Source organism: Podarcis erhardii, assembly GCF_964252035.2.
Source record: "Podarcis erhardii genome assembly, chromosome: 15".
NCBI lineage: Eukaryota > Metazoa > Chordata > Lepidosauria > Squamata > Lacertidae > Podarcis > Podarcis erhardii.
The window spans coordinates 11,782,619-11,809,753 of record NC_138505.1 but is presented as its reverse complement, the minus strand read 5'-3'; the positions used below and the strand labels follow the sequence as shown (position 1 = coordinate 11,809,753).

Below are 27,135 nucleotides of genomic sequence, written 5' to 3'. Positions count from 1 at the left end.
TATGGGACAGGAATTGTAGCCATTGTTGTTGTTTAGTCATTTAGTTGTGTCCGACTCTTCGTGACCCCATGGACCAGAGCACGCCAGGCACTCCTGTCTTTCACTGCCTTCCAGTTTGGTCAAACTCATGCTGGTAGCTTCCAGAACACTGTCCAACCATCTTGTCTTCTGTTGTCCCCTTCTTGTGCCCTCAACCTTTCCCAACATCAGGGTCTTTTCCAGGGAGTCTTCTCTTCTCATGAGGTGGCCAAAGTATTGGAGCCTCAGCTTCAGGATGTGTCCTTCCAGTGAGCACTCAGGGCTGATTTCCTTAAGAATGGAGAGGTTTGATCTTCTTGCAGTTCATGGGACTCTCAAGAGTCTCCTCCAGCACCATAATTCAAAAGCATCAATTCTTTGGTGATCAGCCTTCTTTATGGTCCAGCTCTCACTTCCATACATCACTACTGGGAAAACCAAAGCTTTAACTTATCCCACATGGTCTAAGACAGGGAACATGTCATCCTCTACATGCCAGAGTCCACTCCCATCAGCCCCACCTAGCATGGTGAACAGAAGAGATGTAGCTCAGTGACAGAGAATCTGCCTTGAATGCAGAAGGTTCCAGGTTCAATCTCTGGCATCTCCAGGCATGGCTAGGAGAGACCCTGCTGAAAGCCAGGATATGCAATACTGAGCTAGATGGTCCAAAATGGTCTGGATGAGAGGGCAGCTTCCTAGGCACCAGGAATTATGGGAGTTGGGAGTCCAATAGTATCTGAAAGTGCACAATGTTTCCTTCCTTGCTATAAGAAACTGGTCCAAATGGCCACAGTTTCCTGGCCACCACCCTCGAAAAGGGGAGGAAATCCAAACACAGCTCAATACAGTGGTACCTCGGGTTACATACGCTTCAGGTTACAGACTCCACTAACCCAGAAATAGTACCTCGGGTTAAGAACTTTGCTTCAGGATGAGAACAGAAATTCTGCAGCGGAGGCGCAGCGGCAGCGGGAGGCCCATTAGCTAAAGTGGTGCTTCAGGTTAAGAACAGTTTCAGGTTAAGAACAGACCTCCAGAACGAATTAAGTTCTTAACCCGAGGTACCACTGTATTCCTTTTTTAAAAGTTTTATATGTGCTACTATTATGAGGCTTTCCTCTTTTTCTTTGCTCTCATGGTCTCCTGACTCGAATACACTATGCATCCATAGTCCTCTGACATTGTCATGAATAATCTATGGCAGCTATCAAAAGAAGAAAAAAACCAAAATGTTTATTTTTAATGGTTTTTTTATTGTCCATCTTTTATCAAAACACCCAGTCAGTGAAAGCTTTATACCTGCAGATGAAATCACAATCAAGAAAGCATGGGAGGAGAGGAAGTGTGTGTGTGTGTGTGTGTGTGTGTGTGTGTGTGTGTGTGTGTTAAAGAAGGGATTTTGACTATTTTTTAAAAAAGAAAAGAAAAAAGACTCGCTCTGGGCCTTTTGCCTGCAAATGCACGAGGGAGAACCAGCCAGGACCAGGAATGTTAATCCACGTACACACACAAGACGGCCAAGGCCAAACGCAAGCCAGGCAGCCTAGCCTGAGAGGGGGCAGGAGCAGTGAGAGCTGGAAGCAGGAGCGGGAGAGATGGAAGGCATAGCGAGAAGAGTAAAAAAGAAAAAAATCCTGTCCGTCCTACTCCACCCCGAGGAGGATGGGCCCCTCTCCTCACTTTCTGGCAGGAAAGGGGCCTGATTTCTTAGCAGCTTCTTTCCCCGCCCACCTGCCACTCTTGTTTTTTCCTTTCCAGATCTCTGTGCAGGACAACCCCCCCCCCCCCGCTCCACATTCGCTTTGGCTTGCTCTCATAACCCAGGGCCTGGTTTTCTAACTGAACCGCAGCATGCCTCCCCTTTCCCTTCACATGATCTGTCTCATCTACCCTCCCCCAAGAAATTATATAAATAGAAGTGCCAGTGATTCACTGACACCAAGATAACCCCCATCCCCACTCCGGAAAGAAATAGAAATCCCTTCTAACTCACAGTACTAAGGATTTTTTTTGGGGGGGGGGAGAGAAATAAGAAAGTATTAGGACTGGTGGGTAGAAGAGAGCGTGGGGAGAGAATGGCCACGATCTAGTTCAGGTGTGGGGAACCTGATGCTGCTGAACTACCATTTCCATCAGCCATAGCATGACCAATGACCAGGGATGATGGGAGCTGTGGTTCAGCAATGTCTCAAGGGCCAAAGGTTCCCCACAAGTGAGCTAGCTGTACATGTTGCCCTGCTGTTTGTGGCGAGTGGCGGAATGGGGCAGGGAACAACGAAAGAGGGAGTTCTCCATACATTCACCTGTTGGCAAGGAAAAGGTTAGAAGGCAACCCCTGCCAAGGTCACTCGTTTTGTGGTCAGTAACTGGAGCCAGGAATTGTTTGGGCAGGAGAGAGATGAAGAGGGAAGTGGAGATGGATGGGAAACGGAGGAGACCAAATCAATTCTCCCTCCCCTCTGGAAAGGCCCAGCCCCTCAAAATGGTTGGTCCCAATATTGCAACTCCAGGGAGTGGGGTGGCGTGGGAAGGGAAGAGATCTTTCTTAGCCACCCCCCCCCCGACAGAGGGGAAACCAGAGTCTCAACCAACTCCAACCCAGAGATTCTTCATTCTACAGCAAATATTGCTAAAGTTAATCTATGGAACCACACGCAGGGGGAAAGAAAGAGTCCAAGCCAGGATCGGAAGGGAAGGGGTGGAAGCGATCGCCGCCCCCGCCCCCTCCCAAGACATGCCTGAGTGGTACAGGATGTTGGACTTGAGCCCCTGCAGGGTGGGGAGCGCCTAGCCTTCCCTTCCCACATGACCGTGAAAGGGGAGGCACCACAGAACTCCCCAACACTGCTTGAGTGTTTCCTTAGCCCTCTTGTCCAGCTGAATCCCTCTGCCCGCCCGCCCACCCTCCCGCCCAGCTCGTGGCATTATCGCAGGGAAATGCTCCAGTCTGCCCCAATGTTGACTGCAGGTTTCCGGATGGTTAAGACGGATGTTTCAGCCTCGTGTGTGAAATCCAGGCGAGATTCTGCAACATCTTTTAGGATTTGGGGGGGGGGGGAGAGAGAAAGAGAGATGAGGTGAGCACAGCTGAGAAAAAAAAGTACCGTCCTTTCCCAATAGAGAACAGTTTGAAGTCGGGTTTAGCTCAAGGATGGGGAATCTGTGACCCTCCAGGTGTTGCTGAACTACAGCTCCCATCAGCCTCAGCCAGCAGGGCCAATGATAATGGATTCTGGGAGTTGTAGTCCAGCGACATCTGGAGGGCCGAAGATCCCCCATTGCTGTATAGCTTAGCTGAAAGTGCTCCGTAGATTAGATTAAAATTAATACACTGCTTTTCCCATTCCCAAAATTCTCACAGTGCACACAGAACAGTTCAGTTCATAGGAAACACTTGCTCAAGTTTTATGGATAGCAGGGGGAAGCATTAATTTTTTTGCTGTTGGGGGGTATTCACTGCCTGCCACAACAACTTCTCCCAGCAGATGTTGGCCCCCTCCTTTTCCTCCTAAGAAAGCCCCACTATGACCCAGCTCAGATGGCCATATTTCAGCTTACTGAAATGAGGCACAATTTGTCTATCCTGCCCAGGTACCTAAGGCAGAGGGGAGTCTTGCCTCATCAACTGGATTCCTACTTCCTTCTATAACTGGAGGCACGCAGGACCAAGCCTGGGCCTTCTCCATGTTAAACGTGTTCTTCCACTCAGCTACCGCCCTCCAAAAAGAACATGGAGATGCCAGTGGATCGAGCCCAGAACCTTTCCAATCACTCACCGTTCTGTTTGAGGAATACTGCCGCTGGCTTCCCGGCTCCCAGGATCACCACCCGTTCAATCCAGGCCGGAGTTTCAAAGCTGCCCTTCGGGTCTGCGGAGCTGGAAGACAAGAGAAAACAAAGGCAGGGAAAGCGGAGTTAGAAGGCAGGGAAGTGATACTGTAGTCTCAAAGTCTACTTAAAAGGCAACAAAGATGGCACCTAAATCCCACCCCCAAAACATAACATTTTCACCCGACTTACAATAAAGCAAGGCAGGTTACAATAAAGCAATAGAAGATTTACACACCTGAATAACAAAATGACGACACTGAAATGCTAAAACCGCAGCCGTAAATAAAACATATCAAAAACAGCACCAGCAAATAACCGTCCCAGAAGCATCAATTAAATAAATAATTCTGAAACTACATTAAAATAGGCAATTCTGGTCTTTGTATTACAAAGGTGGTCAGACCCTTGACGTCTGGGCTATACTGTTCCAAACTTTAGGTGGAGGTGTTGGTGATTGAATGACCACCAGTTACAGAAAAAAACCTTGCCTGTAGAAACCTAGCATGTCAGGGCTGGGCAGGACTGCTCTTCCTTGGCACGTTAACTTTCCGTGAGTGGGGAGAGGAGCCTTTAATCCTGCCAACTGCCCCACCTGCAATCTGAATTGCAATCACAGGCAGACCACCTCAGTCAGAAGTAGCAGCACCAACCAGGCAGGATAAATGGTCTGGGGTGGGGATTTTGTGGGAAAGAGGAGGGAGGCCCAGTACCTTGCCGTCAACGTGTTGCCAGAGAAACTGAAGCGGCGATGGAGGTACTGCCCCTTTGTCTCGAAGTTGAATGTGTGCCCGTCGTCAACAAAAAGCTCTCCTTGCGCTGTGCCCTGTAAAGGGAAGTGGGGGGGGGGTTGACACAGAAAGCAAGGAGGTCCTGCTAGTTAAATCCTGTACCAGGTGGGTTCTGGGAGAGAGTGGAGCTACCATGGTCAAGACACGCTTTGTGCAGCCTCTTCCTCTTCACTGCTGCCACTCTCCCAGATTTTTCATTCTCTCCCCATCAGGGCAGTGGTGTGGAATGGATTTAAGTGATAGGTAAACCTCTGCAGTCTGAGGAGCCCTGTTCCCTTCTGGGCGCCACATACCAGTGGTGGGTGGAGCCAGAGGCAAAGATGGTAAAGTATAGCACTGTAGACTAGTTCCCTACACACACTGCTCCTTTCCTCCTTCCAGGAAAATGAGAGTCCAAGGACGCATCCCAGCTAGGCAGAAATGCACAAGGGATGCTAGCTAGGGATGATGGGAGTTGTAGTTCAAAAACAACTGCAGAGCCAAGTTTGGGAAAGCCTGCTGTAGAGCATCTCTCCCACAACCCTGCCCCACTTTGCTCCTTCCCACCTCACCTGGGGGCCCAGGGCCACATAGAGTGTGTAAGGGTCATTGTACATGCAGTCCGAAGATCGCCGGACCCGCTCCTTCCGAGCCACGATGCTGCCGCCACGCTGGTACACAGGAATCTGCAGAGAAGCGATGAGGATCATAGGAAGCTGCCTATACTGAATCAGACGGCTGGTCCCTCTAGTTCAGTCTGCACTGGCTGGCAGCAGCTCTCCAGGGTTTCAGGCAGGGATCTCTCCATCTCTTTCTCCCAGCCCCACCTGGAGAGGCTAGGGAATGATCCTGGGACCAGATGCTCTACCACTGCGAGCAACACTCAAGTTGCGCTGCTTCCTACATCCTTGGGACATCTACCGTATCCCTCCCAGCTCCTCGTTTATTTTTTACAAAGCTGCTGTTAAATATGCATTGTGTTTCAGAGTTGAACTTGAGAGCAGTAGTTAATATTGTGGGTTGTGGCAAATGTTAGTTCTGAATAAGACCCAATGAGATCAATGGACAGGACTAACATCGAGCCATTAATTTCTACTCTGGGCAGAAATGAATTGGATGCAGCCTTCTGTAATAGGATGAGCATTTTAAAGACTATATTGTTTTAAATGTTGTGGTCTTAAATATAATTATTATTATTTTTTTGCTTAGACAAGCCTATCCAGATGTTGACATGTGTTTTAATCTGGGTTTTTAGCTCACTGTTGATTTTAATTACTCGATGAGTGTTCAAAATAGTTGTTTCTAGCTGTTTTTTAACTGATAATTGTATTGTTCTATTCTTCTTGCAAGCCACTTTGGGGTGAAATGGAACAAATAAAATAAACAACAACTATAACTTGCATTATGAGACTTGTATTTTTCAGGGGGTTAAGTTGTAGAGTTTGCTACTGTGTTGACACTATTCTACATTGTTCATGATATATTCTATACTATTCTGTATAAATAAGTATTGTGTATTAGGAATGACTATGTACTACTGATTGCTATCCGCCTGGTTTAATTTTTTGCAGCATAGTGCTATCATGCTATGTATGTTACTATTTTGTAAACCACTGTGTGACCTTTTGAAAGAAGGAGGTAAAGAAATGTCTTTATTGTATTTTTGGTGCTTTTTTACAACACTTAAAAAAACAACACCCTAGTCTGTATCTGCACTGGATTTGAATTATTTCCAATACAGTCATATCTTGGATCCCGAATACCTTGGTACTTGGACGTTTTGACTCCTGAACACGGCAAACCCAGAAGTGAGTGTTCCGGTTTGCAAATGTTCTTGGAACCCAAATGTCCGGCGGGGTTTCTGTGGCTTCTGATTGGCTGCTGGAGCTTCCTGCAGCCAATCAGAAGCCGTGCTTTGGTTTCTGCACGTTTGGGAAGTCGAACAGACTTCCGGAATGGATTCCATTTGACTTCCAAGGTACGACTGTATATAAAACTGGTGTTGCTGTTTTTTTTTAAAAAAGTTGGTGTTACTGAGATGCAAGCCAATGCTAGCCCTACTCAGAGGAAACTCACGGAGGTCCATTAATTTCAGTGAGTCTACGCTGAGTACAACACAGCTTGCGGCAACCCACTATTGCTAATGGCTTTGAGAGGTTTCGTAGAAAGAGATTCATGAATGGAATTCAAATATACAATCCTAAGTGGTGGTTCCAAGGGGGGGGGGTGAAAGACAAAAGCCTACAGGGGCCAGGTAAGCAAGGCTTCCATGCCCTGTCTTGGTTCTCTTTCTCCCTCCAGGAACTGCCCCCCCCATCAACCCTCTCCCCCCTTTTGACTTACGCTGCTCATGGTGACTGCTAAATAATGTGTTTGGGGCGCATGAAGTTTCTGGTGAGTGTGGACATCATACCAAACCTGCATAGTGGAAAAAGGCACGTTAGAGACATAGCTGTCAACTTACAGCAGCCTCGAAAATAAGGCATCAGCAGCCAAAATAAGGGATTTTCCAGGCACAGGTATGTTCAGCTTCTGAGCCCCTCCAAGCCAAAGGCAGAAAGCCCAGCCAGCAGCCAAACGAAGCCTCAAGCGTTGGTTCCCACAGCGCAGCAACCCAGCAAAGGGGATGCAGCAAGGAAAACCACCGTCACCTCTCCGCTGGGAAGCGCTGAGCAAAGGCGAGTCCCCATGCAATGCTGCCAATGTGATTAGCACAAGGCATGCAAGCTCCACCCCCCAGTCGTTCTTAGACTCCTTATTGGGCGAGCAACGCAGCCAAGCAACACAGTTGGAGCCTCCCTCCTCCCTGACCGGCAGGGAGGGAGGGAGAGAAGCTGCTTCCTTTGAAACCCGGGAAATTTAAGGGACATCATCAATAAGGGACAGCAGCGGGACACGACGCTGGGATAAGGGACTTTCCCGCCAAATAAGGGACGGTTGACAGCTATGGTTAGAGAGGACTATGGACATCCATAGGACTTGTCACTCAAAACTCCAAACAGAATCCAGGGAGTGCTGGGGAGCGTCAGGTTTAATTTAAAACAGGGCTGGCCGATCTTGTGCTTTCTTCAGTTGGGGGCTGCAGCCCCTCATAGGCAATATGTGGGGCCCCATGCCAGCAGTAGATGGGTCTAGAGCCTAAAGTGGGCAAGACCACTCCTTCTGCCTATGTCTGTCTCTCTGCCATTCCCTTTCCTTTCTCTCTCCCTTTGCCACCCCTTCTCTGTCTCCTCTTTCTCTCTCTGGGTCATCGCAGCCTTCATTTCCTTAGCGCTGGACACAGGTAATGCCAAGGAACTGCCAGAGTTGCTCACTCTCTATGCTATACACTCTGACAAAGGAGCGCCGACTCTCCTTCTCCCACCCCATCACGCCTCATTTCCACTCTGCCAGCCTCACTTACCTCTCCTTTGCCAGGCAAGTAGACCTGCACACCTCGGGCCCCCTGTGCCGTGACTGGGTGAACCAGCAAGGCATCGCCTGCAAAGGGAAGAAAACAGAATAAAAGCATGAGACCCAGAAACTTGCATTAACTGCTCCTCTTGTAATCTGCCTCTGAATTAGGAACATTAGAGGAGCCCTGTTGGACCAGATCAAAGGACCATCTAGTTCACTATTCTGTTCCCACAGTGGTCCGCCACATGCCAAATAGAAGCCCACAAGCAGGACCTGAGTGCAACAGCAACTGGTATTCTGCTTCTGATACTACAGACAAAATAGAGCCACTGACAACCTTATCCTCCAATATTTTGTCTAATCCCCTTTTTGAGCTGCTAGCCTTTACTACATTTTTTTTAATATATATATTAACAAAACTGTAACAATTGTGAAAACTTGGAAAAAGTCAATGCTTATAATCTCAAGAATAGGTAAGATGGCTGCTGGCAGCAGCTAGGATATAGAAGACTTTGCAGGGCCTGCAAATATCCCCATGGTACAAAAATGTATAGAACCTGGTGATCACAGAAAAGATAACTCAAGGAAATGTGCCCCTAACTTCTCAGTTGAAATGCTCAAGAACCAAAATGGCTATTGGAAGTTAAAATGCAAAGATTCTTGCCAGAAAACAGGAAGTGAAGCAACATCAACCCTGGGATTCACCACACTCACCAAGCAGATACTGGTCATCAATGGCATATGTTGTAGCGTCCTGGGGAAATTCCACCCAAAGAGGTCTGTGGAGGGGGAAAACAGAGTTGTGATAGCAGCAGAGACACAGCAGTGGGGAAAGCACCATCTGCCATAGCAGCTGATTTCACACATCACACCAAGCCAGGCTTGAGGAAACGTAACTATTGGTTTGGTGCAATGTGTGAATGGATAAACCCTGGTTTGCAGCTGGCTAGAAATCTGAAAAAAATAATAATAATCTAGGGCTTCAGGCATCACTCAGATTAGATTTCATGCCATTTCTGAGGTTCTGGTCTGCTTTCAGCTTTCCATTGCTCAAAGCTGTCATTCCTTTCAGGCAGAGGTCTCTGGAGGTGGAGCAGCTGTTCCACAGCTAGTAACCTGGGGCAAGGCTTTCAGGGTTGCTGCCCCTGCTTTGTGTAACAGCACCTCTGCTGGACCACCTACCTATATAGCCAGTCTACGAGAAGGTAGCTGAAGTCACCCTTTGCTAAAATGGAGAGACCCCCTCACACCATTTCGCTCACCTCATTACAGGCTGGCCAGTACGGTAGCTGTGGTAGAAGAGGGTGTACCAAAAGGGCAGGAGGGCATAGCGCTGGCGAACAGCGTCCCGGATCAGGGCCTTGTTCTCTTCGCCAAAGAGCCAGGGCTCCCGGCGGGTGGTGTCCATGTGGGCATGCGCCCGGAAGAAAGGCTGGTAGGCTCCTGCTTGGTACCAGCGCACCAGCAGCTCCGGCTCGGGGTTTTTGAAGAAGCCACCCACGTCAGCTGGAGGAGGGAAGGCAGGAGAAAGATCGAGACTTTTAATATCCTTTAAGAATCCAAGAGTGGCCCAGTTCAGCTGGAACCAAGGGTCAAAGTAGTCTGGCATTCTGCTTCTAACAAGCCAACGAGAGCCAGGATGGTTAAGGGAGAGATGGGGAACTTGCAAGCCTATCATAAGTTGGACACATCTGACCAAAACAAAAACTTGAGCAGGATGCAAAGCAAATCAAGGGGTGTGGCCTAGTAAAAGGGTGTGGCCTGGGGAGAGTCATGAGGGCTGAATTCAGCTGAGGCCTCCCACAAGTTGTGGTTGTGTCCACAAGTAACATCAAAGCGCGTGGATGAGCCTCCCGTGGCAGCAAATCAAATGTTGGCCTCATGTGACCCCCCCCCTCCTGTGCAGCTGGCAAGATGACTTCTGCTGAATTCAGTTTCACTTCCAATGAACCTCAGCTTAGTGGCTTTTACAATTTTCAAGTCGCGGTTTCCAGCAAACCATTTGGCTTGTTCAGCTACAAACCATTGTTTCCTGTAAAGCATGACTCCCGGTTTGTATGTAATACCAAGCTGAGATTCTAACTTGGTGTATGTCCTCTTCCTTGCCACGTAGGGGGAAGAGATGGGGGCGTGAGGAGTCTGATGCTTCCCGCAGACTTATGGAGGCTCATCCATGCAGAATTAAACCACAGTTTAGCGTTATATGGTAAGTAGGCCAAATGTCTAGAGCATTCGGAAGCCATATTAACGATTACGAAGCCACGGACCAGCTTCTCCAACACGGGGTATCTGAACCTGGCAGGATTTACCTCCGCAGAAAGAGATGCCCACAAGAGCCAGGCTTAGACACATGGGGATGGAGATCTTTAAGTGGTCCCACTCCGCTGCGTTGTCACCTGTCCACACAGCCCCTACAGAGGGTGACAACAAGAAGGTGCAATAGCGAACAACCTGTGCACAGATCATCTCTTAGCCTGTGTCCTCACCTAGGCTCTGAAACTCCCTCCCCAGGAAGGCCGGCTTTGTCAACTCCTTGATGACAGCCTTTAGAGCACAAGAGGCTAACCTGTGACCCTGACCTGCTGGACTCGCATCACCCCTCACCGCAGGCCATACTGGCAGGGGCTGATGGGAGTTGGGGTCCAACGACATTTGGAAGGTCAAAGGTGTCCTCAGCTCTGCCTTGGAAGTCTGCCTATAATCTGGATGCCTGCCCTCTCCACGCACACCGCAGGCTCCTTAAGGAGCTTTCAGCTTAATAGTCTTTACTGAATTGGTATAACCTCTGCGGCAGAGTTTACATGGCAGACTGGTTCTTTTTTATTTTAATGTTGTGCCATGTTCTTTAAACTACCTTGACAGCTGGGAAGCAGGTGGCGCTGTGGGTTAAACCACAGAGCCTAGGACTTGCCGATCAGAAGGTTGGCGGTTCAAATCCCCACGACGGGGTAAGCTCCCGTTGCTCGGTCCCTGCTCCTGCCCACCTAGCAGTTCGAAAGCACGTCAAGTGCAAGTAGATAAATAGGTAACACTCTGGTGGGAAGGTAAACGGCGTTTCCGTGCGCTGCTCTGGTTTGCCAGAAGCGGCTTAGTCATGCTGGCCACATGACCCGGAAGCTGTATGCCGGCTCCCTTGGCCAATAAAGTGAGATGAGCGCCGCAATCCCAGAGTCGGCCACGACTGGACCTAATGGTCAGAGGTCCCTTTACCTTTACCTGCAGCAGAGTTTACATGGCAAACTGGTTCTTTTTTATTTTAATGTTGTGCCATGTTCTTTAAACTACCTTGACAGCTGGGTCGTGAGTTCGAGCAAAATATTCCTGCAATGGAGGGGGTTGGACCAGATGACTCTTGAGGTCTCTTCCAATTCTACAGTTCTATGATTCTCTGTCTTATTTATTTGTTAAATATATCCCACCTTTCTTCCTACAGGTCTGCTGCACAGTAAGCCATATTGTACAGGGCCAGTCCATCAGTCCAGGTAGCTCAGGATGGTCTCCAATGGCTGGAAGAAGCTCTCCAGGGTTTCAGGCGGGGAGTCTTTCCCAGCCCAACCTGAAGGTGCCACGGGGGACCGAACCTGGGACCTTCTGCATGCAAAGCAGGTGCTCTGTCACTGAGCAATGCCTCCTCCCTCCTCATGCACCACTAACCGTAGCGTTGTGAGCCCGCAAAGAAGCCGCGAGTCAACACAAACGGACGCTCCAAGCCTCCCGACCGTTTCACCTGCCCCTCTGCTGTTGCCATTTGCTGCCGGCAGTGGGGGAAAAAAAGAAGTGTTATGGGGACACTTCAAACTGTGATCAAACTTAACACCCGAACCCAAGCCCAGAAACCTTGCAGCCCATGCCTCCCTCATCAAACAGAATATGGCACATGTATATATATTATGATTCTGACGGAACGCAGGACCAAGCGCAGAATGTGGTTCTAGGTGCAGAATTCTGCTTTGTGGTTGTTGTTTTTTTTAAAAAAATAAAGCAAGCTTCTAGCCCTCATGGCTCTACATGCTTGGATTCCTGCGAGGGGCTGTTGAAATCTGAGAAGCTTGGCTCACCGCCTTGCCCCTCCTCGTGACTAACAAAAGTGTGCAGAACTGTAATCAATCGTTTTTATGTAGAAGAAGAATTGCACCAATCTGTGCGGGGAATGCAACAACCTAATTGGTCATAATTTATCCAACTCTTAAATTTTAGAAGTTATGATTTGTCTGTCTCCCATCCAGAGTACTGATCAGATTCATGCCTGCTTAGTTTCCTCAAATGTGCTCTAGCAGTTAGAACTTAGACCATAGAGACCTTGGATTGACTCTCCCTCAGCCACAAAGCTTACTAGGTGACCTCATTCATTCACTATCCCACCTATCCTCTAGGAGCTCAAGGTGACATCCATGGTTCTCCTCCCCATTTTGTCTTCACAACACCCTCTGAGGTAGGTCAGGTTGAGAGACAGTGTCTAGCCCAAGGCTGCCCAAGAGCTTCACAGCTGAGTGGGGATTAGGGGGTCTCCCAGGTCCTGTGCCTGAGAAGCCTGTGCCACCCCCTACCCACCAAAATAATAATAATAATAATAATAATAATAATAATAATAATAATAATAATTTATTTATACTCTGCCCATCTGGCTGGTTTCCCCAGCCACTCTGGGTGGCTTCCAGCAGAATATTAAAATACAATGATTCATCAAATGTTAAAAGCTTCCCTAAACAGGGCTGCCTTCAGATGTCTTCTAAAAGTCAGATAGATCTTTATTCACATCTGATGGGAGGGCATTCTACAGGGCGGGCGCCACTACTGAGAAGGCTCTCTGCCTGGTAGACTTCAATTCCCATCAACCCTGATCACTGGCCATGGGAATAAGAAATACGTCTGCAAGCATCCAGCGATCTTTCCTGCAGATCCTGATCTACTTCCCAGCCCACTTGAGTTCCTTGGAAGACCAAACGAGAGAGATGTTCCAAACCAGCCTTCACCAACCCAGTTCCCTCCAGATGCTTTGGACTACAATTCCCATCAACCCCAGCCACCCTGGAGGGGAGCAAGCTAGCAAAAGCTGTTTCATTCGTAAACAGACCGGTCATGTCGTGGACTTCAGCTTTTCTTGGCCCAGAAAGGGGGAGTAGGAGAGGAAGGCAGCGCTCACCACATAGAATGCATACAGGTTGTGAATGTCACGGTGCTCCCAGCCCCCTTGGTGCACGGCGTCCTTGTGCATCGTCACTTCGGGGCCGTTGAAGACGGAGGGCTCGTTCATGTCGTTCCAGGTATAGAGGTTTTCCATGGAGCCCTGAAGCCGAAGGAGAGGGAAAGCCAATTGGCGGGGAGGGCCCAGGAAGGGCTATCTGCGCCAAAACTGAAGCCTGAGCCTGCTTAATAATAATGATAATAATTTTTATTTATACCCCGCCCTCCCCAGCCAAGGCCGGGCTCAGGGCGGCTAACAAGCAATAATAAAAACAAATTGAATGAATACAACTTAAAAACAAAATTAAAATATTTAAACCTCATCGCAGGAGGAGAAAGGAAAAGAGAAAAAAAAGAGGGGGAGGGAATCAAATTGGCTCCAAGCCAAAGGCCAGGCGGAACAACTCCGTCTTCCAGGCCCTGCGGAAAGAAATCAGATCCTGCAGGGCCCTGGTCTCATGAGGCAGAGCGTTCCACCAGGCCGGAGCCAGAGTTGAAAAGGCCCTGGCTAAAGAGGTGAACCACCTGCCTACCTCATAGTGGTCGTAGCCAAACATGCTGGACCACCAGGCACGCATCTCTGGGTTGGTGAAATCCGGGTAGCCTGCTGAGCCTGGGCAGAAGGAGGCAAAAAGTTAGGCCAGACCCTTCCGTTTTGATTTAACAAATATTCAACACATGATAGTTCTTTTTTTTAAAAAAAGCAGAATAAAATGATGTGTTTTTAGTTTATTGCTGGTTTTTTAAAATGTTTTGTTTTTACTACGAATCTTGCTGCTTTATTCTTTTCTGTAAACCACTTTCATTGAGGTTATCTATAGTCAAGCATATAAAAGTAATGGTAAACAGTATGTATTGTGCACTATAAACAATTAAATAATCAATACAGTGCAATATATTAAGAAACACAAATCAGTAAAATTGTTGTTATAGAACTGCTGGTAGACGTATGCATATTTCTGAGTGGTTTGCTTGTCAAGATCTCCTAAGATTTACTTAATAGCTTAAATATTATATAGCATATATAGATTTTAAAATTGCCACTGAATAGTCAGTTACAGTGGTACCTTGGTTCTCAAACTTAATCCATTCTGGGAGTCGGTTCGACTCCCGAAACCATTCGAAAACCAAGGCGTGGCTTCTGATTGGCTGCAGGAGCTTCCTGCACTAAAGTGGAAGCTGCATTGGACGTTCGGATTCCAAAAAACGTTCGCAAACCAAAGTACTTACTTCTTGGTTTGTGGAGTTTGGGAGCCGATTTGTTCAGGGGCCAAGCCGTTCGAGTACCAAGGTACCACTGTATTTACAAAATTAAATATTGGCCATAATCCAGCCACATTTCGGTGTGTGTAAATTATATTTAAAAATGCATACAATCTATTCCAGGGCTAGTCAATGTGGTGCCTGCCCTGCAGAAGTTTTTGGATCCAGCTCCCATCAGCCCCAGCCAGTGTGGCAAACCGAGAGGAATGATGGGAGTTGTAGTTCAGCAACATCAGGAGGGCCACTTGTGATGTATTCCTTCTCCTGAGATTGCTAGTTTTAGGTTTCTTTAAATATTGTGTTACTAGAGTCCAACCATTTATAGCTTCTCTAAATCTTTCTTTGTCTCTAAGCATAGCTGTTCATTTTACAATATTTAGTTGTTCCCTCAGCTTCCTTAAGTAAACCTACTTTATTTGATTTCCTATTGTCTTTGCAGCTTTTCCCATGGGAAATTCTGATGGCTGCTATAAATGTATAACGAAAGCTGAGAATCCGCTGCCCTTTCATGGCACTCAGGGGTTTGCCACTCAAGAGGGCTGGCCCACATGACTGCCAGTCGGGGCTGGCCCCAAATGCCAGGGGTACAGCAAAACAAGTCTCCTGCCTCACCAACCGAATTCGCTTTCCTCACCTGGCCAACACCAGCCCTCGTAGTCACTGCCGTCCTTTGTCTTGACATAAAAGTCCCGGGAGCGAATCTCGTTGTGGATCCGATAAGCACTGTCCACTTTGATGTGCGGGTCCACAATGCTCACCATCTGAGTTGAGAAAAACCAGGGGGGTCAGGGATTAAAGTGGTTGGGCCTAGAACTGCCCCCTGCCTTGAGAAAGACCAAATTCGAATTGTTTGTCTTCCTCTGCATCATTTATTCTGGGTTTGCAAGTGACAGGGGAGACTGCTATGCAGAGCACTGAAGCTGGATGGGTCTCAAACCCTCGGTAAACTAGGGACCTCCCCTGCAGGTTCTGGAGGACTGAGCGGGTGATACCAATACAGTGGTACCAGTACTTAATTCATTCCGGAGGTCTGTTCTTAACCCGAAACTGTTCTTAACCTGAAGCACCACTTTAGCTAATGGGGCCTCCTGCTGCTACCGTGCCGCCGGAGCACAATTTCTGTTCTCATCCTGAAGCAAAGTTCTTAAGCCGAGGTAATATTTTTGGGTTAGCAGAGTCTGTAACCTGAAGCATCTGTAACCCGAGGTACCACTGTAGTGGGTCCGAAGGTCAATAATGTGGTGTCTGCATGTGCTGCAGAGGGAAGTGAGGGGCAGATGTGGTTTGTCAGTCTGGGAAGGTATCCCATCTAGGAGAAGGAAAACTCTGATCCTAAGCCTCTACTGCAGGATATCTTTGGGAGAAGAAAAGGCTAAGGCGTAAACCCTACAGAAATCAGGAGTGGAGTCCCTAAAACGGCGGGATGACGCCTTGTACGCCTCCCTCCAGCAACTCCTGCAGAGTGTATTGCCCTGCTTTCCTTTGGACCACACCAGAGAGGCCAAGAGGAGGGTCTTGTCTTCTGGGCAGCCCAGGACCTCCCTACACCCTGTCCAGGCTTGTGCCCCAGGGAGGTCAGTTCTAAGTTGCTAACACAGCTGTTTGAATTCACCCCTGGAGGCACACTCCATTGTCTCTCTGGACAGATGGATGCTAACAAGAAGGCAGGGGTGGTGAAGCATTTTCAGCACTAGGACTGCATTCCCTTCTGGGTAACCCTCTGAGGGCCACATGCCAGTGGAGGGCCAGATCAGATGCAAAAATGGGCGGAGCAACAGTACTCAAGCACCCCTCCCTATCCCCCATCCAGGAAAGGAAGATGATCAGAACTGCAGGCCACATGCCAGCCAGCCACACAAAAATATCTGCAGCGCAAAGCAGGGCCACTGAGGAGTGTGGCCTGGGGAGAGAGTCCCAGGGGCCAGATAGAGAGGCCTGGAGGGCCACATTGTTGCCGGAGGTTCCCACCCAGGCTCTAGGCCCATGGTTACATGTCATTAATGTCTGGCACATGTCAGATGATTGTGGGGTGTGCGGAAGCTCCAAGGTCCCTGCAGGGAAACTTAAGAGCTAGGGTAAAGGGAGCCCTGACCGTTAGGCCCAGTCGTGACCGACTCTGGGGTTGCGGCGCTCATCTCGCTTTCTTGGCGAAGGGAGCCGGCGTACAGCTTCCGGGTCATGTGGCCAGCATGACTAAGCTGCTTCTGGCGAACCAGAGCAGCGCACGGAAACGCCGCTTACCTTCCCGCCGGAGCAGTACCTATTTATTTACTTGCACTTTGACGTGCTTTTAAACTGCCAGGTTGGCAGGAGCAGGGACCGAGCGACGGGAGCTTACCCCGTTGCGGGGATTCGAACCGCCGACCTTCTGATCAGCAAGCCCTAGGCTCTGTGGTTTAACCCACAGCGCCACCTGCGTCCCAGAACTAGGGACGTATCCTCAAACCTCACCTTGCGCCTCTTGGCTGCCAGGCCCTGAAGCATTTCCCGGGGGCGGGGGAACTTGTTGGGATCCCAGGTGAAATAGCGCTTGCCGTCAGCGTGCTCAATGTCCAGCCAGATGACGTCGTACGGAATGTCGTGCTCGTCAAAGCCGTTGTCCACTGTGCTGACGTCCTCCTCGTCGTTGTAGTTCCAGCGGCTCTGGTGATAGGCCAGGGCAAAGAGCGGAGGAAGGGCCTGGGTTCCTGAGAGAAAGGAAGGTCAGCCGAGGACACCTGCCCGTCTTCATCCCCGCAGAGGGAGGGGGCAGAGAATGCTGCCTTAAAGCAAGTCAGACTGCTGGGCCTACTTTGTCCTGGAGCCTCCAACTAAGTCTAACTCAAAGCAAACCCCTTGAAAGCAATGGACTTAGGGACAGAAAATTAGTCTGGACTGCAGCTAGAGCAATCGTTACATTTGGAAAAAATATGAGAGCCCCTACTTTGGAGGAACAGAACAGTAAAGTTTGGGATATTGAATCTATGGTTGAATTGCATCGGAAATTTTTTAGTGTTTGGCATTTTATTAAGTTTTTCTATGTGCTGGAAGCTGCCCAGATTGGCTGGGTAAAACCCAGCTGGATGAGCAGGGTGTAAGCAATAAAATTATTGTTCTTATAAAATTAATAAATATAGTAAGGGTCATAGAGGAGAGACAGACATGCTTTTTGTGGGGAAAATGGAGCCTTATTAAGAGAATGCTAGTCTACGTATACTGTTAGGAAGTTTATGAAAATAGTCATTTGATTGTAGCAGAAGCTTAATGATATTTACATACTTGTATATCTGTTTGGGGGTCTTCTGTTTATTGGATGAACTCAAAATTTATTTCATTAAAGTAATTTTTTTAAAAAAAGAACTTCATCATGGCCATTGACTTCAGTCTACTCTTAGGATTAGTATGGTAAGAAGGAAATAGATAATCCCTGCCATTGTTTAAAGCCAGTTTCCTCCAGAAGCAGAGTAAACAATCTCTGTCCCACTCACCTGTGAGGGATGCATACTGTCGGAAGATGTCAGTGGGCGTAGGCCCCAGCAAGAGAAACACATCTATGATCCCGCTCTCAGACATCCAGCGAACATCCGTCTGCGGAGTTTCGCCTCCTCCTTGCATGTAATCCAACATCTTCCCAAACAGAGTCTGCGAAAGAGTTTGGGGATGACAAACAGGGCCGTCTTTAGCAGATGGGGCGCCGCGGTGCAAATATCCACCCAGCGCCCCCAAATTACCATGGACAGTTTTGGGGTGGCCGTAGCTGTGCACTGCAAGCCATGGGGGGGGCAACTCTCCCCCATGCTGCTGCGGGAGAGCGATCCTTGCAGAGGCTTGGGAGGGAAGCTGCACGCCTGCCAGCCTTATGGTTGGCGGGGCACAGCTGGTGGGTGTGCAGGGAAAGGGGAGGCTGCCGGCAAAGCTGCGCAGCTCTCCCACTTGCTGGGGCGCCCGAGAGGCGGGCGCCCTGGTGCAACACACCACTAAGCCCTATGGGAAAGACGGCTCTGGTGACAAACTATTCAATCAGCTCAGGTGGAATAACAAACCATAGTTTGGCTTTACATAAACAAGCTTTCATGCATTGCCTTGTCTTCCTCTTCTGCAGCAGGCCACTTTGCAATGACAACCTGAACCAGGTCAGCCCCTGGCATCCACCTGCCTCTGCCCCCTTCTTCCTGGGTCTGGGAGAGCCAAGTGCACTTGACATCCGAGTATTGTGGGTAATCAGAATGGCTTGCATTGGGTGTGTATGTGTGTGCTTGATGAAAGGCACTTTGCCAGGGGAGCTTACACACAAATTTCAGTTCTGTGTTTTAAAGGATGTAAAATAGCCACTCTTCCAATAAGGATCGCTTTCAAGCTACCAGCAACAGGGGGAAGATTGCCAAAGGTGTTGTGCTTCATCCCCTTTTCAACTGCCACTGAAATACACATGGGCAGGGAGGCAAATGAAATGTTCATCCTAGCTAGCTATTGTGGACATTGCACGGGTGATAGATTAAGAGCTGGCAGCTCTGTTCCTTCGAAGCCGGCAGGACTGAAACTGGGGGAGGCTCCTCTCACTATAGAGATGCCAGTTCTGAAGCAAAGTGGAAAAGACCAACTAATAATGGAAGAAGAAACTGAAGAAGAAACTATGGCCACATCCGTACTAGTCATTCAAAGCACTACGATACCACTTTAAGCATTATGGCTTCCCCCAAATAATCCTGGGAACTGGTAAAGGGAGCAGAGAGTTGTTAGGAGACTTCTATTCCCCTCACAGAGCTACATTTCCCAGATTGGTTTAACAATCAATCCATCTTCCCTGGGAATTTTGGGAATTACACTACAGCTCTGTAAGGGGAACAGGAGTCTTCTAGCAACTCTCGGCACCCTTAGCAAACTACAGTTCCCAGGATTCTTTGGGGGAAGCCGTGACCGTCAAAGGGGTATCACAGTGCTTTTAATGTACAGTGCAGATGTTGCCTATAGTTTGCATTATAGCTGGATGAGGAATAAGTCGATAGACCTCAATTTGCTTTGGGTCTCATGCAGGTGCGTGTGATGTGTCTCAGCTAGGGAGGACATAAGAGGAGTCCTGCTGGACCAGGCCAAAGGCCCATCTAGTCCAGCATCCCTGTTCTCATAGTGGCCAAACAGATGTAGATCTCTGGGAAGCTGCAAGTCTGCGTGACAATAACTCTCCCCATCTGTGATTCCGAGCAATTAGTATTTGGAGGAATACTATGGCCAACAGTGGAGGAAAAATATAGCCATCTCCTTGTCCTAGAACTGTAGAGTTGGAAGGTACAGCGAGGGTCATCTAGTCCAACTCCCTGCAACGCAGGAATGAAAACATGTTTTACACAAGGAGTAAAAGGGGTGATGCGCCCTTGGAGGAACAGTACCTTGCCTGCTGTATTGGAGGTGACGTCCACCCAAGTCTCCGCCGCGTTGAGCCAAAAGATGCCCAGAGTGCGCTGGGGATTATGGGCCAGGAGAACAGGAACAGAGCCATAGAGAGCCATGGGGTTATAAAGTTCGTATTGGAAGACATCCAGGTTATAGAGGCGGTATGGGTCCCCTCCCCTGCCAAGGATTTGGCAATTAGAAACAGTAGGGGGAAATGCAGGGAGAATCCAATGGAGCGGCTGCCTCCCTGATACTCGTGACACCATTTGGGGTGCCTAGGAAAGCAGCACACCCCCCACCCCCCAATCTCTAGGGCACACACATACAACCCTCCTGCAACTGCTTAAGCTCCATCGGGGGGGGGGGCGTGTGCGTGCGCAGGGTAGCCCAACACCATTGCTATTAACACTGTCAGGCCCCAGGCTTACTCAGTGGTTCGCAACCGGAGGTAGTCTGCGTGTTCTGGGATCCCATACACGTTCTCCACACCCGGGAACGAAAAATCTAGCCCCACGGATGTTGGACCTGCAGAAAGAGAGAGAAAGAGAGAGAGTGAGAAGGGGGGGGGGCTAGGAAGAAGGCAAGTGGAGCAGCATTAAGGTGTCTTACACTTCAATACCAAAGCAGGGTTTGGCAGCACTGGCAACAAACCATGGTTTGCAAGAGGCTACTAAACCAGGATCTGAAACCATGGCCCATTAACCCAAGTGGGCAGTAACAAAATGCTTCTGGGATTGCCTTCCTTAACAGGACTTTACCATTGGGCTTGCTGTCCGTGTGTGTCTTGAATGTTTCCTCCCAAGATCCTGGCTCTTCTTCTGTCTCACTAGCCCCTTTGGGTGCTTCCTCACCCTGTGAGAACAACACAAAGGAAATTCAAGCCACCATTTCAAGTCGATGTGCTTCACGCAAACCACAGTTATTGTTAACTGCTTCTCAGTCTTGGAATCCAACAAACTGTGGTTAAGCAAAACTGGAACTGGAAGCTTCAGATTTCCTCCGAGCAGGGCTGGGGGAAGAGTGAGTGAGCCCAAGAGGCTCATTCACTTCATTAAAAACCATGGCTTGGCATGACTATGGTTCACTTCACAGTCATTATGGTTCAGCATTCAGCTCCCTTATTCCCTGCAGAGCAGGGGTGAAGAATCTGATGTCGGTGAGCACAGCTCCCATCACCCTTTGGCCATGGTTGCTGGGGCTTTGTGCTGGAGCCCCCCCCCCCCCCATCATCAGGAGGCCTACAGGTTCCTCACTGCTACTGCAGGTGAACACTTTTCCCACCCTGTGCTCACCTGCTCGGTTTTCTCTGTAGACTCCTGTTCTGCTGACGAAGGGGCATCTGAGGCTTCAGCAGCCCCCTCCCCATCTGATGCAGGTTCCTTTGGTGGTTCTCTGGAAGAAAATAAGGGAGGGGGAGAAAGGAAGGCTCAGCCCTAGAATCCCCACCTACCCCATGACCCCATCCAGGCAGCTTGAAAGGAAAAGGAAACCAAAATCCCAACTTTGTCCTAGCCCAAATGAAATGCTGGAACCATTAGTCCACTACAAGCAGCACAGCACACACCAATTCACAGCCCAGCCAGTTAGCAGGGGAAGGGGAAGTGTGGGCAGCTGTGGGGCAGAGAACAGTGCAAACCAGGCTCTGGTTCCCTCAGCTCCAAACCCATTGGGCTCTTGGAAATGGTTGGCAATCCCATTCTGGACTTGCCGCTTTTCGTCCTGCGCCTAAAGAAGGAGGGGGTGTTGCAGTTGTGCGTCTAAGTCAGGCACAGGCAAACTCGGCCCTCCAGATGTTTTGAAACTACAATTCCCATCATCCCTGACCACTGGTCCTGTTAGCCAGGGATGATGGGAGTTGTAGTCCCAAAACATCTGGGGGGCCGAGTTTGCCTATGCCTGCTCTAGGCTTATTTGCAAGGGTGGTTTTCTCATTAGAAATGTTATTTCTTCATCTGCACATCTAACAAGCAGCTGATGAAAACCCAGACGGCCAAACAACTAAACCGGGCAGGTCTAATGCATGTCAGTTCAGAAGCAAGCCCAGTGGTGTTCAGTGAGTTTGAACTTCAAGATGCAAGTGTGCCTGGGGTTGTGGCCTCAGAGGTCTTACAGTGGAGCGGCTGCCCCAGGAATTACTATCCTTACCCCATAAAGAACAGAGAAGAGGGATATTGAATGTGTTCTTGGCACATTTGGTTTGCGTGGGGCAACAGCTAGATAGCACATAAACAAGATGGCACCCTAAACAAGCACAGCTGGCTCCTTGAACAATCAGAGCACTTGCTCACTCAGATATCCTCCGAAATGCATGTGGGTTCATCAGCAGATGTGCCAAGGGGTCCCCCTGGGCAGGTAAGCAGTATGGAATGCATTCCAAGGTGCTGCAAAATTTGGAAAACTACACTCACTTCTCAGAGAGAGTGGAACTGCCCGCTACATGTATGTGTGTGTGTGTGTATGTGAAGGTCTTCACAAGCCTGAGAATCTGTGGCCCACCTACTGTGGTCCAATGGTCAGGGATGATGGGAGTTGTTGTCCAGCAGCATCTAGAAGGCCAATGGTTCCCCTCAGACTGGGGCACATCAACTTTTTAATGCCTGGGGGCACATTTGGAATTTTGAGTGAGGGTCTTCCGCCAGCCACTTCCCTCTCCCCCCTGCCCTCCACAAGACAGAAAGAGAAAAGCACACATACGGACCTTGTTTTTCCGAGAGATCTGGGTAAAAGTCACATATAGCGGAATTAATCTAAGACTTAAAAAAGCCCATGGAGCTGAAACAGGACATCTTTCTTCCAACTTCCAGTTTCAACTCTATGTACTTCTTAAGGGAGAAAAGAATCTAAGGAAGGCTCTTCTCATGTATTGGATCACTGTCACCAAGCCATACATAACACCCCTGATGCACAGTGTGTGAGTTTAAAGGAAATCCTGCAGGGCAATGGGTTTGGAAGTACGCAAGCTCTCATCTAGGACTAAACATGGTCTACACAGAAATAGAGAAAGGAGACAGCAGCAAGCAGCCCGTCAGCGTGTCCTTCTGGCAAGGACTTAAAAGCGTGAGCTCCCTCTCCGATATGAAATAATTTCTATTAGTAGCAACCTCCCAAGACCAACCAGCACAGAGAATAACCAAAAGAGGCAATAAAAAGTCCAACATTTCTGCAACTAGAAATGCATTATACGCAATGAGCGGCCAAATGGGTCTTGGTCTCCTACACTGGCACACGTTGCTTCAAAAGACAAACATTCAGGAATTTCACTTCATTTGTTTTCTTTGCTTCTTTTTGCGAGACCATAAGAAACATATCAGCAGGTTGGATCTGACATCAAGGCTGGTCTCTTAGGCTTATCACAGCCTGCAAATGGCGGATACGATCGCAATACTTTCTCCACATGTTACATGGCAGTAAACCAGAGATGAGGAAGCTTTTGCCCACCGGATGCTGCTAGACTACGGCTTCCATCGTCCCTGACCATTGGCTATGCTGCCGGGGCTGATGGAGCCTGAGAACATTTGTTGAACTACAACTCCCAGCATCTCTAACAATTGGCCATGGTGGCTAGGGCTGATGGGAGTTGGAGTCTAACAACAACTGGAGGGCCACAGGGTCTCCACCCCTGCCCAGCATCGCCACCCAGCGTACTCTAAAGACGTGGCAACCAGATATGGCACTCTTAAAACAGTCCTTTAACTGCATGATGTACAGAGAGAAGAATATTGCAGGACCTTTAAGCAGTGGCAGACAATGAGGCTCCTTCCAGAGATTGCTGGACTGCAACTCCCATTATCCCTGATTGGTGGCCATGCTAGCTGAGCTGGAGTCTCAATAGGCTAACCCTGACACAAGACTAATAAATTTAGGCTACAATCCCATACTCACTTACCTGGGAGTAAACCTCACTGAGTTTAGGGACACGTTTATCTCTGAATATTGCACTTATCACGGCAGATGTTTTTGCGGAAAGAGACATGAAACTGTGCCACAATAAGCATGTAAGCCAGCGATTCCCAAACTTGGGTCTCCAGCTGTTTTTGAACTACAATCCCCATCATTCCTGAGCTAGGGATGGTGGGAGTTGTAGGCCAAAAACAACTGGAGACCCAAGTTTGGGAAACACTGGCGTAAGCCTTTAAGGAGGGGTGGGCAACCTGTGGCCCTCCAGATGCTGTTGGACTCCAATTCCCACCAGCCCCCAGTCAGCATGGTCAATGATCGGGGGAAATGGGAGTAGTCGTCCAGCACCATTAGGAAGGCCACTGATGTTCCCCACCCCTGCTTTAAGGTGCCACAATATTTCTTTGGTATGCATTTGTATCATATCTGGATATCTATTTGCCTCATTTGCAGACTACCTTTGTGTTTCTGCTTAAAGAGCAAGCAAACAAAATGTGTGAAAGAGTCGGGGAAATTACTTAACACCCTGGGACAGTGTTAGAAATCATAGGCAACAAGGACAAAAGGACATGATCCAGCCAAAGTGAAGCATGCTTTGATGTCTTTATGCCTAGAACTTCATCTCTCTGAGCATGGGCATGTGTGAGCAAGGGCCATAGCTCAGTGGCAGAGCATCTGCCTGGCATGCGGAAGGTGCCAGGTTCAGTCCCCAGCATCTCCAGTTAGGGCTGGGAATGTCCCTTGCCTGGAGGTATTGAGCTGGAGGTAGGGCAGCTTCCTCTTCCTTTTTATTCAAATCCTGTTCAAAATCCCATTCACCCCAAGGCTATTGGCTCATCCTCCCAGTCCTCATTCCTAACCCAAACCCAGGATTTTGCCCAAACCCTTTCCCTCCCATTTGTTGTAATTCTCCACTGTCTAAAGATTTTAGGCTGCCTATGTCAGGAGTGAGGAAACTTTAGCCTTCCAGATGTTGCTCAACTGCAACTCCCATCAGCCCTAGCAAGTCAGTAATGATGGGAGTTGTAGTTCAGCAACATCTGGAAAGCCACAGGTTCCCCACACCTCCCTATGTACTGCTGTTAAGATGCCATGTACACGGATGGGGTGGTAACAACAATGATAATAATATAATTTCAGGAAAAACAGAATAAACCTAAGCATTGGGTTTCAACTTTACTATGTTGAAAGTAAAACGACTTAACTCTGGCTAGGTCACACCCAGACTTTTTACTTTTATTTTTAACAAGGACACTTTGATTTGGCTGCTGCCAGCACTGAGTTGCAACAAATTCAACTTCATAAACTTACTCAAGGCAAGGTTTGCGGGAATCAGGACAGTCAAATGCGTTCATGCACACCTTGGAAACAGAGCTAAAGGCTGCCGCACACCTCTCAAGGATTTGAGAGGGCAGCAACTAACCACAGGGATCCCCAAATACGGCACAGGTAAAGGTGGGCAGGGAATGGCAGAGCCACTGTCTAGGCGGCGGCAGGGGTGGGTGGGGAAGGTTTTAGAAACAGTAGCAGAAGCTGCAGATTTACCTAGAGAAAAGGTTCTTGATCCTATCCCAAATGCTAACGACCGTGCTACTAACTTTATCCGAGAAACTGGGGGGGCCGAGCGGGAGGGGGAGGCACAAACCAACAAAAACAGAAAACACAACGAGAGTCAGTGCAAGGAATCCCAGAGACGTAGAGACACATCCCTCCAGCCAGCCCCCCAACCACCCCTGAAAATGGCCCTGCTCTCCCCTCCAGGACAACCGGGGCTGGGGAGCAGGATAGGGAAAAGGGGGGAGGGTGGGTAAACTGAGACCCCCTTGCCCCCCCTTGTACAGAAAGCCTGCTGCTTTCCCTAGCACAGTCTTCCCCCAACCTGGTGTCCTCCAGACACTTTGAACTTCAGTTCCCATCAGACCCAGCCAGGCCAGCTGAGGCTGATGGGATCTGGAGTCCCAACAGCAGAGGAAGCAGGTTTCCTAGCCTTGAAGAGATGTGCCTGTGACATGCTCTCGCTCTAGAGAATGAATCACAGGGCTGGAAGAGATCTTGGAGATGGCGTAGTTCAGCCTCCAGGATCTCACTGCAGCACAGCTCACCCAGATGTTGCTGGACTACAATTCCCATCACCACTGACCACTGGGCTGTGCCTGGTGGGAGCCATAGTCCAACACCACCCAGAGAGCACCAAGTCGGGAAGGCTGATCTAAGCTATACCCCTCCCTCTTCTCCAACATCCTGGATGATAGAAACTTCTGGCCTTGTGTCCCAAAGAGAGGGTGTGAAACCCATACAAAGAGGCCTTTGCTCGCTAGCCCAGCCCCAAATGGAGGCTGAAACATCACTACAGTGACACCCGCTGGTGGGAGGCTGGAGATGAAAAGCACCACAGAGCCCCATCTTCTTACCAGGTCTTGCCTGGTGGCACTTCCCAATGAGAAAGCAGGGTTAAAAACACATCCAGAAAGGCTTCTGGCACAGGGCCCTTTTGCAGACACCTGTGAAGCACTTCCATAGCTCACTGGGAGCACCCCTTGCTCCTCCTGGAAGGGTTGTTTAGCTGCATTGCAGAGGGTCTCTTTGGGTCCCGCCCAACTCCACAAATTATTATTCTATGAAACAGGCCGTCCTCGCTTTCCACAAATCAGGACTCCTGCCTCATACCGAATATCCTCCCCACCCCATTCTGGAATGGGAAGGGTAGACCCATAAAGGATGTGAACTGGAAGAGGAGGCAGACGTCTTCTTTCTACACCCCATTTCCCCAGGTCAGCCGCTTTTCCTAGAGGACTTGAAAGCAGCAGGCTCACACCTATCAGGTACACCCCAAACTTGTCCATTGACAGATCCCCTTTCCCTTGCTTGTTTGCTTGAGCTTTTTCGTTTGAGGAAGACAGAAGCTGCCTAGAAGCCAGGAACAGCATTCCCCTCCCTCTCCCCTGTGCCGACGGGCCCCGGTACTCACGAGTCCTTCCGCTGCCGCAGGTGCTCAAAGACAAGCAGCCCCCGGGAGTTGACGCTCAGCACCAGCTCCCGCCCTTCCAGCAAGTCCATGCGGAAGGGCTTGGCCGTCAGAATCAGCTTGTGGTTCCCCTCGCCCAGGGACAGCTCCACGCTGTTATCGTCCCGGCCTGTGACAGATAATCTTTGGTGGGAGGCGGGGGTGGGAGGATTAAGGGGAGAGAACAGAGCGGGTGGCATGAAGAAAGGGAAGTGTCCAAAGGGAGGGCAGGAAGATATCCTCATGGCTACATGCGAGATCCTGGGCGCTATTGTATAAACTAGGGCTGGGCGATATATTGCTGTATCGTCCAAACCCGGTTTTAAGTTCATAACATGATCTTTGACCTAGCAATGCACCGCAAATCATGATATGTGTGATTCGCATAGCAAATATTATTTT

At 49.1% G+C, this 27,135-nt stretch overlaps 1 protein-coding gene across 2 annotated transcripts in view; it reads right to left on the bottom strand.

Annotated features, from left to right (window-relative positions):
- Positions 1-1,253: 1,253 nt before the first annotated feature.
- Positions 1,254-27,135, bottom strand: part of GANAB (glucosidase II alpha subunit) — a 32,591-nt gene continuing 6,709 nt past the window's right edge. The window contains exons 5-25 of one of the 2 annotated variants that reach the window (XM_081840897.1): positions 26,698-26,877; positions 25,275-25,340; positions 21,125-21,224; positions 20,591-20,684; positions 20,261-20,357; positions 19,829-20,009; positions 17,930-18,083; positions 16,914-17,149; positions 15,097-15,223; positions 13,733-13,812; positions 13,159-13,302; positions 11,670-11,766; positions 10,325-10,426; positions 9,278-9,521; positions 8,730-8,794; positions 8,023-8,099; positions 6,963-7,037; positions 5,192-5,305; positions 4,563-4,675; positions 3,798-3,898; positions 1,254-3,055 (exon numbers count right to left, since the gene is read on the bottom strand). In XM_081840897.1, coding sequence (XP_081697023.1) covers positions 2,946-3,055; positions 3,798-3,898; positions 4,563-4,675; positions 5,192-5,305; positions 6,963-7,037; positions 8,023-8,099; positions 8,730-8,794; positions 9,278-9,521; positions 10,325-10,426; positions 11,670-11,766; positions 13,159-13,302; positions 13,733-13,812; positions 15,097-15,223; positions 16,914-17,149; positions 17,930-18,083; positions 19,829-20,009; positions 20,261-20,357; positions 20,591-20,684; positions 21,125-21,224; positions 25,275-25,340; positions 26,698-26,877 — 2,557 coding nt within the window. In that variant the 3' untranslated portion in view covers positions 1,254-2,945. The remainder of the gene's footprint in view (positions 3,056-3,797; positions 3,899-4,562; positions 4,676-5,191; positions 5,306-6,962; positions 7,038-8,022; positions 8,100-8,729; positions 8,795-9,277; positions 9,522-10,324; positions 10,427-11,669; positions 11,767-13,158; positions 13,303-13,732; positions 13,813-15,096; positions 15,224-16,913; positions 17,150-17,929; positions 18,084-19,828; positions 20,010-20,260; positions 20,358-20,590; positions 20,685-21,124; positions 21,225-25,274; positions 25,341-26,697; positions 26,878-27,135) is intronic. The other variant, XM_081840898.1, reaches the window with a different exon arrangement.